This window comes from Pteropus alecto, unplaced genomic scaffold (assembly GCF_000325575.1).
Source record: "Pteropus alecto unplaced genomic scaffold, ASM32557v1 scaffold45, whole genome shotgun sequence".
Lineage (NCBI taxonomy): Eukaryota > Metazoa > Chordata > Mammalia > Chiroptera > Pteropodidae > Pteropus > Pteropus alecto.
In genome coordinates, this window is record NW_006442491.1 from 20,407,445 (window position 1) to 20,422,358 (window position 14,914).

At 44.8% G+C, this 14,914-nt stretch overlaps 1 protein-coding gene and 1 non-coding gene across 2 annotated transcripts in view; both read left to right on the forward strand.

Annotated features, from left to right (window-relative positions):
• ZNF341 (zinc finger protein 341) overlaps positions 1-5,102 on the forward strand; it is a 32,348-nt gene extending 27,246 nt beyond the window's left edge. Inside the window, 3 exon segments of the mRNA XM_015597134.2 lie at positions 1,082-1,193; positions 1,449-1,519; positions 3,335-5,102. Of these exon segments, the coding sequence (XP_015452620.2) occupies positions 1,082-1,193; positions 1,449-1,519; positions 3,335-3,864 (713 nt within the window). The 3' untranslated portion in view covers positions 3,865-5,102.
• LOC112471347 lies at positions 4,863-4,969 on the forward strand. The gene has a single exon (XR_003043250.1). It is a non-coding gene; the product is annotated as a U6 spliceosomal RNA (small nuclear RNA).
• Positions 5,103-14,914: the final 9,812 nt, after the last annotated feature.

The following is a 14,914-nucleotide window of genomic DNA, read 5'->3' on the forward strand; positions in this document are numbered from 1 at the left end:
GTTGTTGGTATTTTTCAAAGGTACTTTATTTACTCAAGAGGGAGAATAGAGAGGAAATAATAGCAGGAAATCAAAATAGCCCAGTGATATTCCTTTTCCGAAGGGCAGGTTGTGACCTCTGGCCTCTGTCAGGAGAGAGCTGACCTCTCAATGGTTCTGCCACTGGATAATCTGGGGCAACTCAGGTGGACTCTGGATCGTACAGCTGGGCTAGAATCTTAGCTCCTTCAACCATTAGTCGTAGATCATGAACCTCAGTTTTCTCATCTATAAAACGGAATAATGATAGTACTTACCTCATGGTTTGTTGTAAGGATCCAACTCAGTAAGGTGTAATTCCCCCCTCTCCTGTGGTGGACTCCATTTCAGTGAATGCCGTGATCACCCACCCTTGTCACTTGGCCCACCACAGTTTCATCCTTGACCTTTTGCTTCCTCTCATACCCCACAACACATGCATTGGCAAGGGCTGCCAGTCCTGCTTTCTAAATATAGCCCATACTTGACTCCTTCCCATTTCCGTACCAGCCTCCTTCTTGCCTCTACCCTCACCCTCCCTTAGCCTATTCTCTACACGCAACCAGAGGGAGCCTGTGACACTTTGCAGTCAGACCCTGACACTCCTCTGCTCAGCCCCTCTGGTAGCTTCTTATCTGGCTCAGAATAAAAGCCAAACTCCTTCCTCAGCCTTCCAGGCCCTCTTTTTGACCAGGCAGCCTCGCTGCCCTCATCTTCTGTCTCATTCTCCATCCCCCCACTCCATTCCAGCCACACTGGCCTCCGCATTGTCCCTTAGACACATCACGTGCCCTCACCTATCCTTCTGTCGGGGACCCTCACTCCTAGATTTCCACATGGCTTGCTCCCTCAGGTGTCACCTCATACGTTGCCCATCAGAGAGGCCTTTCCTGACCATCTTATCGAAAATGGCCCCCTCTTCTTGGCAAAACAAAGCCATGAGGAATGGGAGAGGCTTTCTCCCAGGCCACCTCCCTAGAAGAGCTGCTTCCCTTTAGTGGGGGACCTCAGCACCCCGTGTTCAGACTCTCTCTCATGGGATTCTCATCCCTGTCTCCTGCAGGTGAGAAGCCCTACAAATGCTCAGTGTGTGAGTCCGCATTCAATCGCAAGGACAAACTGAAGAGACACATGTTGATCCATGAGCCATTCAAGAAATACAAATGTCCCTTCTCGTGAGTAGAGACTGGCATGGAGGGGGTGCAGGTTTACCCAGTGGCAGGATAGAAAGATGGTCTGAGGTCTGAAGGCCCTCTCGACTTTTATCCTGTCCTGGGCCCTGCCTGCTGGCTTCACTCTCCATCCTACTTCTTTGCTGAGCCATTAGGGTGGACAAGGGGGTCGTCATGCCCAGGACTAGCAGAGGGGCCAGCAAGAGGGTCCTGAACTTGGTGAGCACCCCCTGATCAGCGGCTGGCTTTGGGTTTTAGGACGCACACAGGCTGCAGTAAGGAGTTCAACCGGCCGGATAAGCTGAAGGCTCATATTCTCTCCCACTCTGGTAAGTGGTTTGTGGACCTGTCAGGAGAGTCTGGTTCAGCTTAAGCCTCCTGGGGCAGGCTCTCCAGACACATCCCATGAGGCGTATTGTCCCTGTCTGGTACATTCCAGCCAACAGATTTTTGCTCATGTGAGCCATGAGCCAGGCCTGTATTAGGGTCCACGGGGTACAGAGAGGTGAGTCAGACACAGCCCGCCACTGAGGGGCAAGCCAACCTGAGAGGCGATGACTATAAATCAGAGAGGTGCTTGGTGTAATAGAGGTATGGGTCAGGTGCAGCAGGAGATCAGATTATGACTGGGTCCAAGATAAGGCCAGGAAGGTTCCTGGGTCCCCTCAGCAGAGCAGGGCAGCTGGGATGTGGAGTAGCGGTCTCCACACCATTCTTCAGTTCCTGGGGGCTCCATGGAGCTTCCCCAAAGCAGCTTGGCTGGCTTTCCACAAACCATTTGGTCTAGAACAAGGTTTCTGTACCTCAGCACTATTGATATTTTGGGCCAGATAATTCATTGTCTTTGGGGCTGCCATGTGTACTGTAGGATATTGAGTAGCATCCCTGACCTCTACCCACTAGATGTCAGTGGCATCTTCCTAACATTTATGACAACCAGAAATGTCTCCAGGGGACAAGCCAAAAGTCCCTTGGGGAGTAAAATCGCCCCTGGTTAAGAACCACTGGTTTACAGAAAGGATTTAGTGGCTAAAGGAAGTTTGAAAACTGGGAAAGTAGATCAAGGACTTGGAGACGAGGACTAGGTTTGAGTCTTGGCACTGCTACTTTCTTGCTGGGTGGCCTCAGGCAAGTCACTGCCCCTCTCTGAGCCAGGGAGGCTGAGGGAGGCTGTGGCCCAGGCTGAGTATGGGCTGGAGTTGACTTCATGTATATGTGGAGGCACCAGTGATTCATTTATTGAGTGACTACTGAGGGCCTACCACGTGTCAGGCACTGGGAGTGCCAACAGGGAATCAGACTGGCAGAACCCCACCCTGCCTTCCTGAAGAAGCTTACCATTTAGTGGAAACTGAAAATGAATAGCGAACAAGTAAGTATGCAGTGGCAAAGTATGCTGAGTGCAAAGACAGAAATAAACAGGGTGATGGGGCAGAGAATGAAGGGGGACAGGTATCAGAGAGGGCCTCCCAGAGTAGGTGACATGAAACCGTGCTCTGAAAAGAGCTAGGAAATGGCTTCCAGGGTGAAGGAGTAGCGGGTGCAAAGCCTTGAGGCAGGGAAGAAATCAGGTTGGTGTGGGTGGGGAGATGTTTGAGACAAGGAAAGGCAGGAGGGAGGCCTGGAGCTCAGAGAACAATGCAGGGGGAGGGAGGAGATGGGGCTGAGAGGTGAAGGGGGTGGTCAGACTACAAGGGGCTTTGTGGAAAACTTGGGGAATTGTTGGAGAATTTGAAGCAGGTAATATCATGTTCCTTTGTGTGTCTTACAAAGACATCACTAGCTTCTCTATAGGGAATGGTCTGAGGAGGCAGAGGTGAGGCAGGCAGACCACAGAGGAAAGAGATTATGGTGACCTGGCAAAGTTAGCCAAGGTTTAGGGGCTGAGCATATTGTTCCAGGCAGAGGGAAACAGCACGTACAAAGACCCAGAGGTAGGAGCCAGCTTGCACATTTGAGGAGAATGAGTGTGGCTGGCTCAGAGTGGCTGGGAGGAGGTGGGAGATAAGACTGGAAGTAGCAGGGCCCCGAACACGTGGATGCTTGTAGGCAAGCCAAGAGACTGGGTTTTTATCTCAAGGGCAGGGGCAGTGTTGCAGGGTAAAGGGTCTGGGTGTCTCTCACTGACTTCCTCTCCCCACCAGGCATGAAGCTCCACAAGTGTGCCCTGTGCAGCAAGTCCTTCAGCCGCCGCGCTCACCTCGCTGAGCACCAGCGCGCCCACACCGGCAACTACAAGTTCCGCTGTGCTGGCTGCGCCAAGGGCTTTTCCCGCCACAAATACCTCAAGGATCACCGCTGTCGCCTCGGCCCCCAAAAGGACAAGGACCTGCAAGCCCGGCGGCCCCCCCGAAGGAGGGCAGCCCCCCGCAGTGGCAGCAGTGGTGGTCGCAAAGTGGTGACCACCCTGCCTGACCCGCTGGGGCTGGAGGAACTTAAGGATGCAGGGGCTGGGCCAGTGCCCGAGGCTGCCCCAGGCAAGCCACCCTTCTCGGAGCCAGATGCCGTGCTGTCTATCGTAGTGGGTGGCACGGTGGGTGGTGAACCTGAGCTGGTAGTGCCTGGGCATGCCGAGGGTCTGGGCTCCAACCTGACGCTGGCAGAGCTTCAAGCAGGGGCTGATGGTCCATGTGCCATGCTTGCTGTGCCCGTCTACATCCAGGCCTCGGAGTGATAGACCCATGGTGTTTGCTCTCATGGCCCAGCTTGATGGTCACATTTGGGTCCAGGGCCTCAGGTGGCAGACTAGAGATTCTTCCCAATGGAAGCGAGCTGTCAGCAGAAATCCTTTTGCAATGTCATTTATAAACCCTGACCCATGAACACCCCACTGTGTCCCCTATCCTTCTGGAAAGCCCTGTAGCATTCTGGGACCTGAGGCAGGGCTGCCTATGGCTTCCAGGCAGGGGTAATGGCAAGAGAGATGACTAAACCTGAGCAGCCTAGGGTCTGGCCAGTCTAGGCTGATGGTTGGGCTGCCTAAGAGAGAAGACAGGTCCTGCCCATCCCTTCTGGGCTGCCTTAGGGGTGGCCTACAGTCAAGCCACTGTTTGGGCAGCCTGACATGGTCAGAGCCCTTATCTGCTGGACCTTTTCACATAAGGTTCTTCATAACATCCCCAGACAACTCTGTGATGTAGGCATTTAGGAGACATTTGAGTGTCCTGGTTAGAGTGCCGCTATGAGCCAGATCTGGCTTTAAATCCAAATACTGCCACTCGCTCGCTGTGTGACCGTGGTAAGTCACTTCCCTGAGCCTTGTGTTCCTTATCTGTACAATGAGGCTTATGACAGTGCTACCTCATAGGGCTGTCATGGGGATCCAGTATGATGAAATATGCAAAAGGTTCAGCATAGTGCCCTGCACTTGGAAAGTGCTCAGTAAATGTTTTTATCAAACTAGTGTCCACATGGCTCAGGCCCTAACTTTGGCAGTTTCTTAGTTTCTAGATGGCAGCATTCCCCCTCCAAAGTGTGTGGGGGCCAAGGAGTTCATGGCCCCTCACACAAGGCAGGGTTGCCCCATTAACCTTGGAGAAATTTGTTGCCCTCAGAATGGTTATTTCAGAATAGAGATCCTGGAAACACTTAGAGGAAGGGGTTTATACTCACTTTTGAAAATGCAGGACCTAGACCTTGCCCCAAACCTCTTGGAATCAGAAATTCTGACCAGTGCTTGCTTCGGCAGCACATGTACTAAAATCGGAATGATACAGAGAAGATTAGCCTGGCCCTTGCACAAGGATGGCACGCAAATTCGTGAAACGTTCCATATTTTTAATTAAAACATTATAGTTGAACATTATAATATTATTCAACTATAAATTATTAAAAGACTGATTTATCAGACTGGAAAAAAAAAAAAGAAATTCTGACCAGAGCCAGAAGTGCATCTCAAGCAGGCCTCCAGATGGCCATAGATGCTCTCATGTCCAGCATTCCTTTCCCTGTCCAGAGCTATTCCAGGGGGAAGCAAACCAGGCTCATCTGGAGGCAGGGAGAGAGTAAAGGGGCCTTGACTGATGTTTCTTCATTTATCTTTACAACCATACTACTGGGCCATGAGCCTGTTACAGGAGAGGGAACTGAGGCTCAAGAGGGGACGAAGCAGGATATAGCAGGACTATTGGACTCAGTTTGATAACTGAGTTTCCTTGAAGGCTGGCACATCCCTCAGACATTTGTGCTGGGACCCAAGGCTAGAACTCCGACTTCCCCACATCCTCAGGAGAGCTAGGATGTAGTGAGGGGCACAAATGAGGCAATAGTGCACAGACGAGGGGGTCCGGGCTGTAAGTGTACCCAATCCTCAAAAAGGCCAAGAGAGGAACTGGTGGGGACAGAAAGTCTCTTCAGAGGAAGTGACATTTGAGCTGGCCCTTGACACATGTTTTGATGGATGAATAGTTAGGGGAAATTATGTTAAGGAGAGCAAGGCATGAACAAAGGCTGTGAGGTACGACAATGCAAGGCCTATTGTATTCCAGGGCTGGTGAATGGTCCAGGGTGACCAGAGATGTGAGGGGGTCATGATAATCACTAACATGTTTAAGCTTCCACTTGGACATATTATGGACACTGTACTAAGCTTTTTATGTCACATTAATTACCTCAGCCCATCAGGTGAGAATTGTTACTTTCCTTATTTTACAGATGCGGAAACAGAGGCACAGAGAGGCAAAATGCTCATACAGCTAGTAAGTCACAGAGCTGGGATTCAGGCTGGGGTGGTCTGCCTCCATGTGCTGTTAATCACTTTGCTCTATTGAAATATAGGTTGATGTCAAATCAGAGAGATCCTTGGATGTTGGGTTAAGGAATTTGGACTTTATTCTCTACATAATGAGTCATAGGAGGCATTAAACATTTAAAAAAGCTGTGACATTAAAGGAAATGTTAAAAAAACCCACAACTTTCATCTTAATAGAACTAAGTTATATTTCTGACTCTTGTCAATGTACACGTGCATGCACATTTACCAGTAATCATGAGGACTAACATTTACTAGGCACTTATGCCTTGTCTGGCATGTCCTAAGCACTTTGAAGTAGGTGCTACTTTGAATCCTATTTTACAGCTGAGATGAGGCAACAGGCACAGTGAGGTTAAGCAGCTCCAAGTCATGCAGCAGTAGGCCACAGAACAAGGGACATATCAAGATAAGGTCTAATATTTAATAGATGTACTGTTTGACTACAGGGGAGGAAGCTGGGACAATGTTGGGGCTCCCATAGCTAAATCCTTCCCAGCTTGGCAGATGAGGTGACTGGGGCTCAGAGAGGGGAAGGCCCTTGATCAAGGGTCACTCAGAGTTCATGACAGAACTGCTCCAGGTCCCCAGGGCTCCTTATAGAGCACTGAGATGCTGGACAGAGTATAGTGTAAAGAGGCTGTCCTGGGCATCCCACAGATTTGGGCATCAGGAAGAGCTGGGTTTGAATCCTGGCTCTAACCCTTCCCAGCTGTCTGTGGCAAATCACTTCACCTCTCTGAACCTCAGTGTCCTTATATGTCAAATGGGGAGAATAATAGTACCTACCTGATGAGATGTCACAATTCAGAGAGAGAATTCATGTAAAACAGATCACAAATTGGCAGCCTATGGGCTGAACCCAGACCACAAACAGACTTTGTTTAGTTTTCACAATGTTTGAAAAAAATGAGCCAACATTTAAAAATAATGAAATTAAAAACCTATTACAACAGTGGAAAATGAGATGTATTCTCTCTATGTCAGGAGCAAGACAAGGATGCCTACTTTCATGACTCCAACATTATGTTGGAGGCCTTGCCATGGCAACAAGGCAAGAAAAAGAAATAAATGACAGAAGGATCAGAAAGGGTGAAAAAATAGCAAAGATGCTGAAATAATAGCAAGAAACACTATATAAAATTTGCTATTTTTCCAATACCCAGAAGCATTTAGAAATTTAAATTAAAATCAGGAGATTTCACCTAAAAATCTGGATTTCTGACTTTTAAAATTAAATTAGGATACCTGGCACAGTTGGTTGGCAGTCAGATGGAGCTGGCGCCAGCCCCTTTCGATGGGCACATGCATTCCATATAGCCATAGTTCTCATGTTGTCCCCCGGACATTGCAACTGAACGTCAGTTGCTACCTGCTGTACTTGTTTTGATTTATCATAGAGTAGAAAAATATTTCTAATTATCCACGTGTCTCAAAAGTGGGAAAACAGGATGGCCAGAGAGGATCACATGATTTTTCACGTACCTGGTCCACTTTACTCATCCATGTCTGGACGCTGTGGGTATATGGCTTGAGGAACCCTGTAAATTCTGCTTCCTTTTCTCCCTTCCCCTTCCAGTCTTCTGTCTGCCTCTAAGCTAGCTGGCCTCAGTTCCTCACTGATAATTGTGGGGAGTTGAGTTGTAACTAACTTTACTGTCTAGTAAGCTCCAAGCCTTGTGCTCTGTGACTTATGTACATGTCAGTGAGTCCTCAAGACTCCCCTTAGAAGCAAGCTCTCTTATCATGCTCGGTGTACAAATGTGGAAACGAAGTCTCGGAGAGGTGTAGCAACCTGCCCAAGGACTAACAGCCAGAACATGTGGAGCAGGGCTTCAAACCCAGGACTCCAATTTCCTGCCTTGTCTTAGGATCTCTAAAGTTCTCACCAGCTCTGATGAGCTGGGGTTTTAACTTGGAACCACTTTTTCGAAGCTCCACCATTGTTCATCTCCTTATACATTACTATCCTACCTAGGCTGCCAACTTCTCTTGCATGGATGATTGCTTCAGCCTTCTCTTTGGTCTTCCCGCTTTTTCTCTTCCCCCACCATGATCCATTCTCTAGATAGCAGCCCAGGGAATCTTTCTAGAGCCTGAATCATATTATGCCACTTTCCTGTTTAAAATCCTCTGGTGGCTTTTGATCTCTCCCAGAATGAAATGTAAAGTTTTCCCTGTAGATTTCAAGGTTCTACATGATGCAGCCCTTGTCTCCTAACACTCTTTTCCTTCTCTCACTCCATGCCAGCCACATGCCCTCTTGCTCCTCTTCCATCATATAAGCTAGTTCCTGCCTTAGGGCCTTTGCACTTGCTGTTTCCTCTGTTTAATGGAGTTTTTTGTTTGTTTGTTTTGTTTTGTTTTTGCCTCTTAGATTTTCGTATGGCTGGCTCGCTCTCACTATTCACTTTTGTCCAAAAGCCATTCCCTCTGAGAGGCCTTCCCTGGCCAATCCTTCTAAAATAGTTCCCACCTAACCCCATCACACTCTAGTTCCTTACCCTGCTTCATTTTTATTCATCACTTTTGACATTAGATTACACACTTCTTTATTGTTTGTTCCCCTCATTAGAAGCAAAAGGTCCACAAGGTCAAGAACGTTTGTCTGTTTTGTTCACTGTTATTTTTACAGTGTCTAGAACTGCCCAGGAACCGCTCAATCAATATTTGTTGAATGAATGAACAGCAACAGCACTTTGAGAGAACAAAGCCCACTCTACCCTTCCCCTCCTCCCATTCCATGGAAGTCAAAGGTGAGTTTCCCCCAGTAAGAATCTGCCATGTAGTCTGAGAAGTGGCTAACCCAAAGTCCTAGAAGTTAATATCTGATATAAAAGACATTTTCCATTTTTAAGAGGGAGCTGAGAATATTTGGGACAAATGACAAAGGTGGTGGCTTGGAAGTCTCAGTTGATAGAGCAGGTATCCCGGTGGCCCAGAAGAACCAGTTGGACCAGTTTTGTCTCTCTTGGGGAGGAAAGAGCGAAGGTGACAACTACAGGTGCTCCCAACCCCCAATGCTGCCAGCAAGTAACCCCCATGGATTCTCATGGGCCTGAAGGGTAATAGTCAGGTTAGCAGATTCTACTGCAAGTGTTGTGGGCGACCTCCTTCTCACCAAGGGTGACTGATGTGTGGTCAGGCACAGAATGTGGCAGAGGTCCAATTTCAAGGCTTTGGGCCCTTTGTAAAATCAGAATAAACTGAAGCCCAAAAAAGGAAAGAGTATTGTCCAAAGTCTCATCATGGCAAGGATTAGTCCAGACCGAGTTTTCCTGCCCCCACCCCCCATCTCTGCTACCTCAGTCCATTCATTTATTCATTTGACAAATATTTATTGAGCACCTACTACAAGCTAGGTATAGTTCCTGCATTGAGGATACATCAGGAACCAAACAATGATCTGTGGAGATCCCCTGTGGAAGAAGCAGAAGATAAATAACAAAGTAACTAAGCAAATTATATGATATGTTAGAAGGTGATGAGTATTGTAGAAAGAAGAAAAAATAGAAGAGAATAGAGGTTTGGGAGTGTGGGTTAGGAGGCAGATTGTAGAATTATATGGGGTGACCTAGAAAGTCTCACTGAGAAGGACACATTTAGCCCTCTAGGGCACAGCACCTTTTGTGTGGCCTCCACATGCTCGGATGAATGGGTATGGAGTATGGAGTAGATCCTGTAACCCACCATTAGCTCGAGTGCAGAGGCCCCCCAGTGCACAGTTTCCCCCCACTCGCCCCTCTCAGGTTCTACCAGGTTTGTCCTACCCCTATCGCTAACTACCCTATTCCTCAGGAAGGTCATACCTTCTCCCAGACCCATTACACTTCATTTTTATGGGTTTGTTTGTATCTGTCCACCCATTCATTTGGACATAGGCAGTATAGTGTATGGCTAAGCTGGTCATCTTTACAGTAAGAATTCCAGCTCTGCCTTTACAAGCTGTGTGACCTTGGGCAAGCTGTTCAACTTTTCTGTTTCCCTAGTACCTACTGTATAAAATGAGGACAATAATAATGCCCACTTATTGCAGTTGTTTTGCATACCAAATGAGGTAATGCATTTAATGCTTAGCTCAATGTCTTGCTTAGCATAAAATGCTCAATAAAGATTTTTCTATTGTTCGTTGGGGGTCTTAAATGCCAGCCACACCACTTAATAATGAGGGTGACCTTGGGTAAGTCATTCAACCTCTCTAAGCTTCTTTTTCCTCAACTGTAATCTGTATCTACTACATAGGGCAATAGTTGGATGATTAAGTGATACAGTCTATGTAAGCCATCTGACTCGGGCTCAACAGGTGTTAGTGATGATTATTCCTGTTATTATTTTTGTTTATTTATTTTGTAAATATTTATTAGATGTGTATTCCTTACCAGGCCCTTTACCTATGTTCTCAGTGAATCTTCAGAATGGCCTGGCGAGGAAGATAGTGTCTCATACTTTGCTACCTGCACCGTGCTACATTGTTGAATAACAGAGCCTCTAACAGAGCCTCGGTTCTAATCTAGGTTTGTGTGGTTGGCACCAAAACATGTTTTCTTTTCATTACTTCAACATACTTTTTTTTGAGATAAAATTCATGTAACATAAAATTCACCATTTTAACTAATGCGTACAATTCAGTACTTTTTAATTGGGTTGTCTTTTTGTTTTTGAGTTGTAAGAGTTATTTTTTAAAAACATATTTGAATATTAACCCCTTATCAGATATAGGATTTGCCATTATTTCTCTCATTTCATGGGTTGTCTTTCTTGATAGCATACTTGGGTGCACAAAAATCTTTAATTTCAATGAAATCCAGTGTATCTTTTTTTTAATTCTTTTGTTATTTGTGCTTTTGGTGTCATAGTTAAGAAACTGTTGCCTAACTGAAGGTCACAGAGATTTACACTTATGTTTCCCTCTAAGAGTTTTATATCTTACAGTTAGATCTTTGATCCATTTGAGTATTTGATGTGAGGTAGGGGTACAAATTCATTCTTTTGTATTTGAATATCTAATTATCCTGGCACCATTTGTTGAAAAGAATAATCTTTCTCCATTGAATGGTGTTGGCCCTCTTGCTGAAAATCGGTTGATCATAGATGAATGGGTTTCTTTCTTGACTCTCAATTCTATTCTTTATTGATCTATATGTCTGTCCTTATGCCAGTACCACACTGTTTTGATTACTGTAGCTATATAGTAGGTTTTAAAATTGGGAAATATGAGTCCTCCAGCTTTGTTTTGGCTATTTAGAGCCCCTTGCAATTCTATATGAATTTTAGAATCAGCTTGGTCATTTTCTGCAAAAAAGGTAGCTCGGATTTTGATAGGCGTTGTAGATCAATTTAGAGAGTGTCGCCACCTTAATAATAAGTCTAATCCATGAATGCAGGATGTTTTTCCATTTATTTAAGTCTTCTTTAACTTCTTTCAACAAAATATTTTACTTTTCTGTTTACAAGAATTGCTATTCCTTTGTTAAATTTGTTCATAAATATTTTATTCTTTTTGGTGTTATTGTGAATAGAATGGTTTTCTTAATATTTTTAGTTTGTCCTTTGCTAATGTATAGAAATGCAACAGACTTTTGTGCATTGGTCTTGTATCTTGTAACTTTGCTGAGCGCGTTTTTAGCTCTAATAGTTTTTGTGGATTCTTTTGGGTTTTCTATATAGAAGATCATGTCATCTGCAAATAGAAATAGGTTTACTTCTACTTTTGAAATCTAGATGCCTTTTATTTTTCTTGTCTAATTGTCCAGGTTAGAATCTCCAGTACAATGTTGAATAGAAGTAGTGGGAGTAGACATCTAGTCTTGTTTCTGTTCTTAGAGGGAAAACTGTCATTCTTTCACCATTAAGTATGATATCAGCTGTGGGTTTTTAATAGGTGCTCTTTATCAGATTGAGCAGTGCTCTTCTATTCCTAGTTTGTTGAGTGTTTTTACCAGGAAAGAGTTTTGGATGTATTCTACTTGGTTTTTACAAGTAGAAATCAGCAAAATCCTCTGTATGTGGCATGGTGTAATTATGTGAGATCAAGTTTTATAATAATTTTTATTCATAATTTAAAACTCATTATTTATAATAGGTTTTAATAATTCAGCTTTTCTTGACATTTTTAAAAAGAAGATTACAGATATATAGCTGAGTATCTTTAATCATGTGACCTTGGGCAAATCCTACTTCTGTGGTCCTCAGTTTCCTCACCTGTAAAATGGAGATGGTATAGTAATGTTTATTTCAAGGGGCTTTGGTGGATGAAGACAAGATGGGATTTTGTATGCAAATGTACTTTGCAAACAAAAACTGTATGCTTCTGTTGCTGCTCTTACCAGAGAAATTTTTTTAAATTGTGATATAACATGTATTTAATAAAGCACACAAGGTATGTAAAGGGAAGTGACCTTAAGAATAAAGGTAGATAAATTTGTATACACACATGTGAACACCACTAGATCTTGATATAGAACCTGTCCAGCACTCCGTAGAAGTCATTCTGCCTGGGCTATGCCACCCTCAGAGGTAACCACTATTCTGACTCCTATCACCATAGATTTGTTTTGCTTGGTTTTAAATTTTGTATAAATGGAATCATACAGGTTTTTGTGTCTGATTTCTTCCATTCAGCATAATATCTGTGATTCATTCAAGTTGTTGCATGAAATGATAGGTCATTCTTTTCCTGTGGTTTTTAATGAGCTCATACCAGTCACAGTTTGAAGAGGCTGTGCATTTGCCCAAGAGACTAGGAAAATGAAGGCCAGGGAAACCCAGGGTTTTCCAGTATGGAGCTGACGCACCCAGTGAACCTCTACCAAAGCAGGTGAATCCTCAGCCAGTATGATAGCTACATTGTCCAAATGTCACGACTTCCAATCTAGCACTCTAGACAGACATCACAAATCGATCTCAGCACATTTTAACAAGGAGTCCTGATGTAGCCTCAAAATTATTCTCAACCCAGCAATCCGAGTAACCCACACCAATTGATTGGGGTTAGTGCTCAAGATTGAATCTGAATGTTCTGTCATATCCCCAGAATGCTTTTCTGGGCTTCTAAAGTTATGACATGAGGGACTCTGCTAACATCAAAGTTTACCCCATAGCAATAGAAGATAGGTAGTGAGGCCGACAGTGTCTGCTTGTTCATATAGTCTTTCGGTCATGGCTCAAGCCCAGCAAGTGTTTTGCTACCTGTATGCCTGATTGCAGCATGACTTAGAAAAGAGGGGAGGGGCTGTTTTATCCATAAGGTGACTTGATTGAAGTCTCTTTGTTTTTATTTTTTATTTTGATAAAAACATTTCAATGTTTCAATTACAAAACAAACACAAGTGTGCCTTATATTTTCACAATTTATGCAGCTGTAAATTCTTGATACTTCTAGGATGTCTCTCACATTTGAAAAATTTCTTCCAACCTGGAAAGTTGGGTGAAATAAACTCTCCCATTCTCTGAGAATGGTCACCTGTATATTTACAGGATTGTGGCACATTACAACAAGAACAACAATCTGAGGCATCTTTTTATTCACATGTAGATCAAAGCCTGGGAAGGAGACAACACTCATGTGTGAAATAATAGAGAAAAAAGTCAGTTAAGCTGTCATTTATTTGAAACTCTGTTCCCAAGCAACTTCACATACTTGAAAGGTCCAAGAAGGAATGAAAAAGGTCTTTGAGAAGTCACTTGTTTTTTCCCCCTTTTTGATCCCCCACCCCCGGCCCCACCACTTCTACCCCTGACCTTCGGATGTTGTCATCTCCCCTTAAGAACTGGATCTCTCAAGGCAGGGCGTCTCCTCCCAAGCACTCGCAGCCCCCCAGGGCCTGGCACCCCTGGTACATTCAGGGGGCCTGGCACATGGTCTGTGGACCCACCTGGGGTGTGAACCCAGGACCTTCTGCGTGTAAAGCAGACGTGCTAACCACTACACTATGGAGCTACCCCCTCACTTTTTTCTTTATTGGTGATTGGAAGCAGGAAGTTAGAATAGTGGGCTTGGGGAAGGTTTGGCTACTAGATGCAGCCAATGTGCTAATGAGTGGAGAAATTATTCTTAATAGTAAAAGAGAAGGGAAAATAATGAAATATGGCTCCACAACCAGCTGAGCCTGTGTAATGCAGAAGGAAAAAAAATCCTCAATATTTCTGCTACTTTTGAAAGTTCTGGGTTTCCTCCTGGTTTAATTATTATTGTGCATAACGATGATGCAGAATACATAGGAATGAATATACGTTTTTGAGCACCTACTGTGCTAAGCCTATGCTAAGTAAGCACTTTACATTCCTTATTTTACATAAGCTTGAAGGTGGTCCTGTTATTATCTCCAGTTTACAGATTTGGAAAGAAAGGCACACAGAATAGGGTAAGTAACTTGCCCAAGTAGGTCTTCAAGGGGGGTTCTGAACCTTTGCAGTCATAACTTCAGTCCCAAGGCTATTAGCCTTTACTAGGTTTCGAAGAACCTGTTAGGTGAATAAAATGTAGAAAGGTTCTCCAAGTAGAGGGAACGGCGTATGTAGAGACGGGGCTAGTTAGTTAACCCAGTCACTTAATTTTTGTCTTGTTGATTATTCACCTACTAAATAGGAACGGTATTATCAGTCATAGGCTTATGAAAATTAAATGTGAATGCATATAACGCACTTTGCACGATGCCTGGATCAGCGAATGTGCATAATATTACTGTTTTTTAAAAATATTGCTATTTCTTTTTTGTCCTTCTTGCTCGATAGGGCAGAGTCTCAAGGAGACTACATTTCCCAGCATGCCAACTCGCCCTTTGACCTTATGTAGACCAAAAATACGCGCCACGGAGCGCCTCAAGCCGGAAGACTATAGCTTCCCGGCATGCCGTGTGCCTCCCTCCATTAGATTTGAGGCACAGCCAGCGCGTTGCTCACCGGGAATTGCAGTCAGCGGCGCGTTGCCCTGACGCCGGCCCGGCCGGGCGTGGGGGCCTGTGGGAGGTGGACC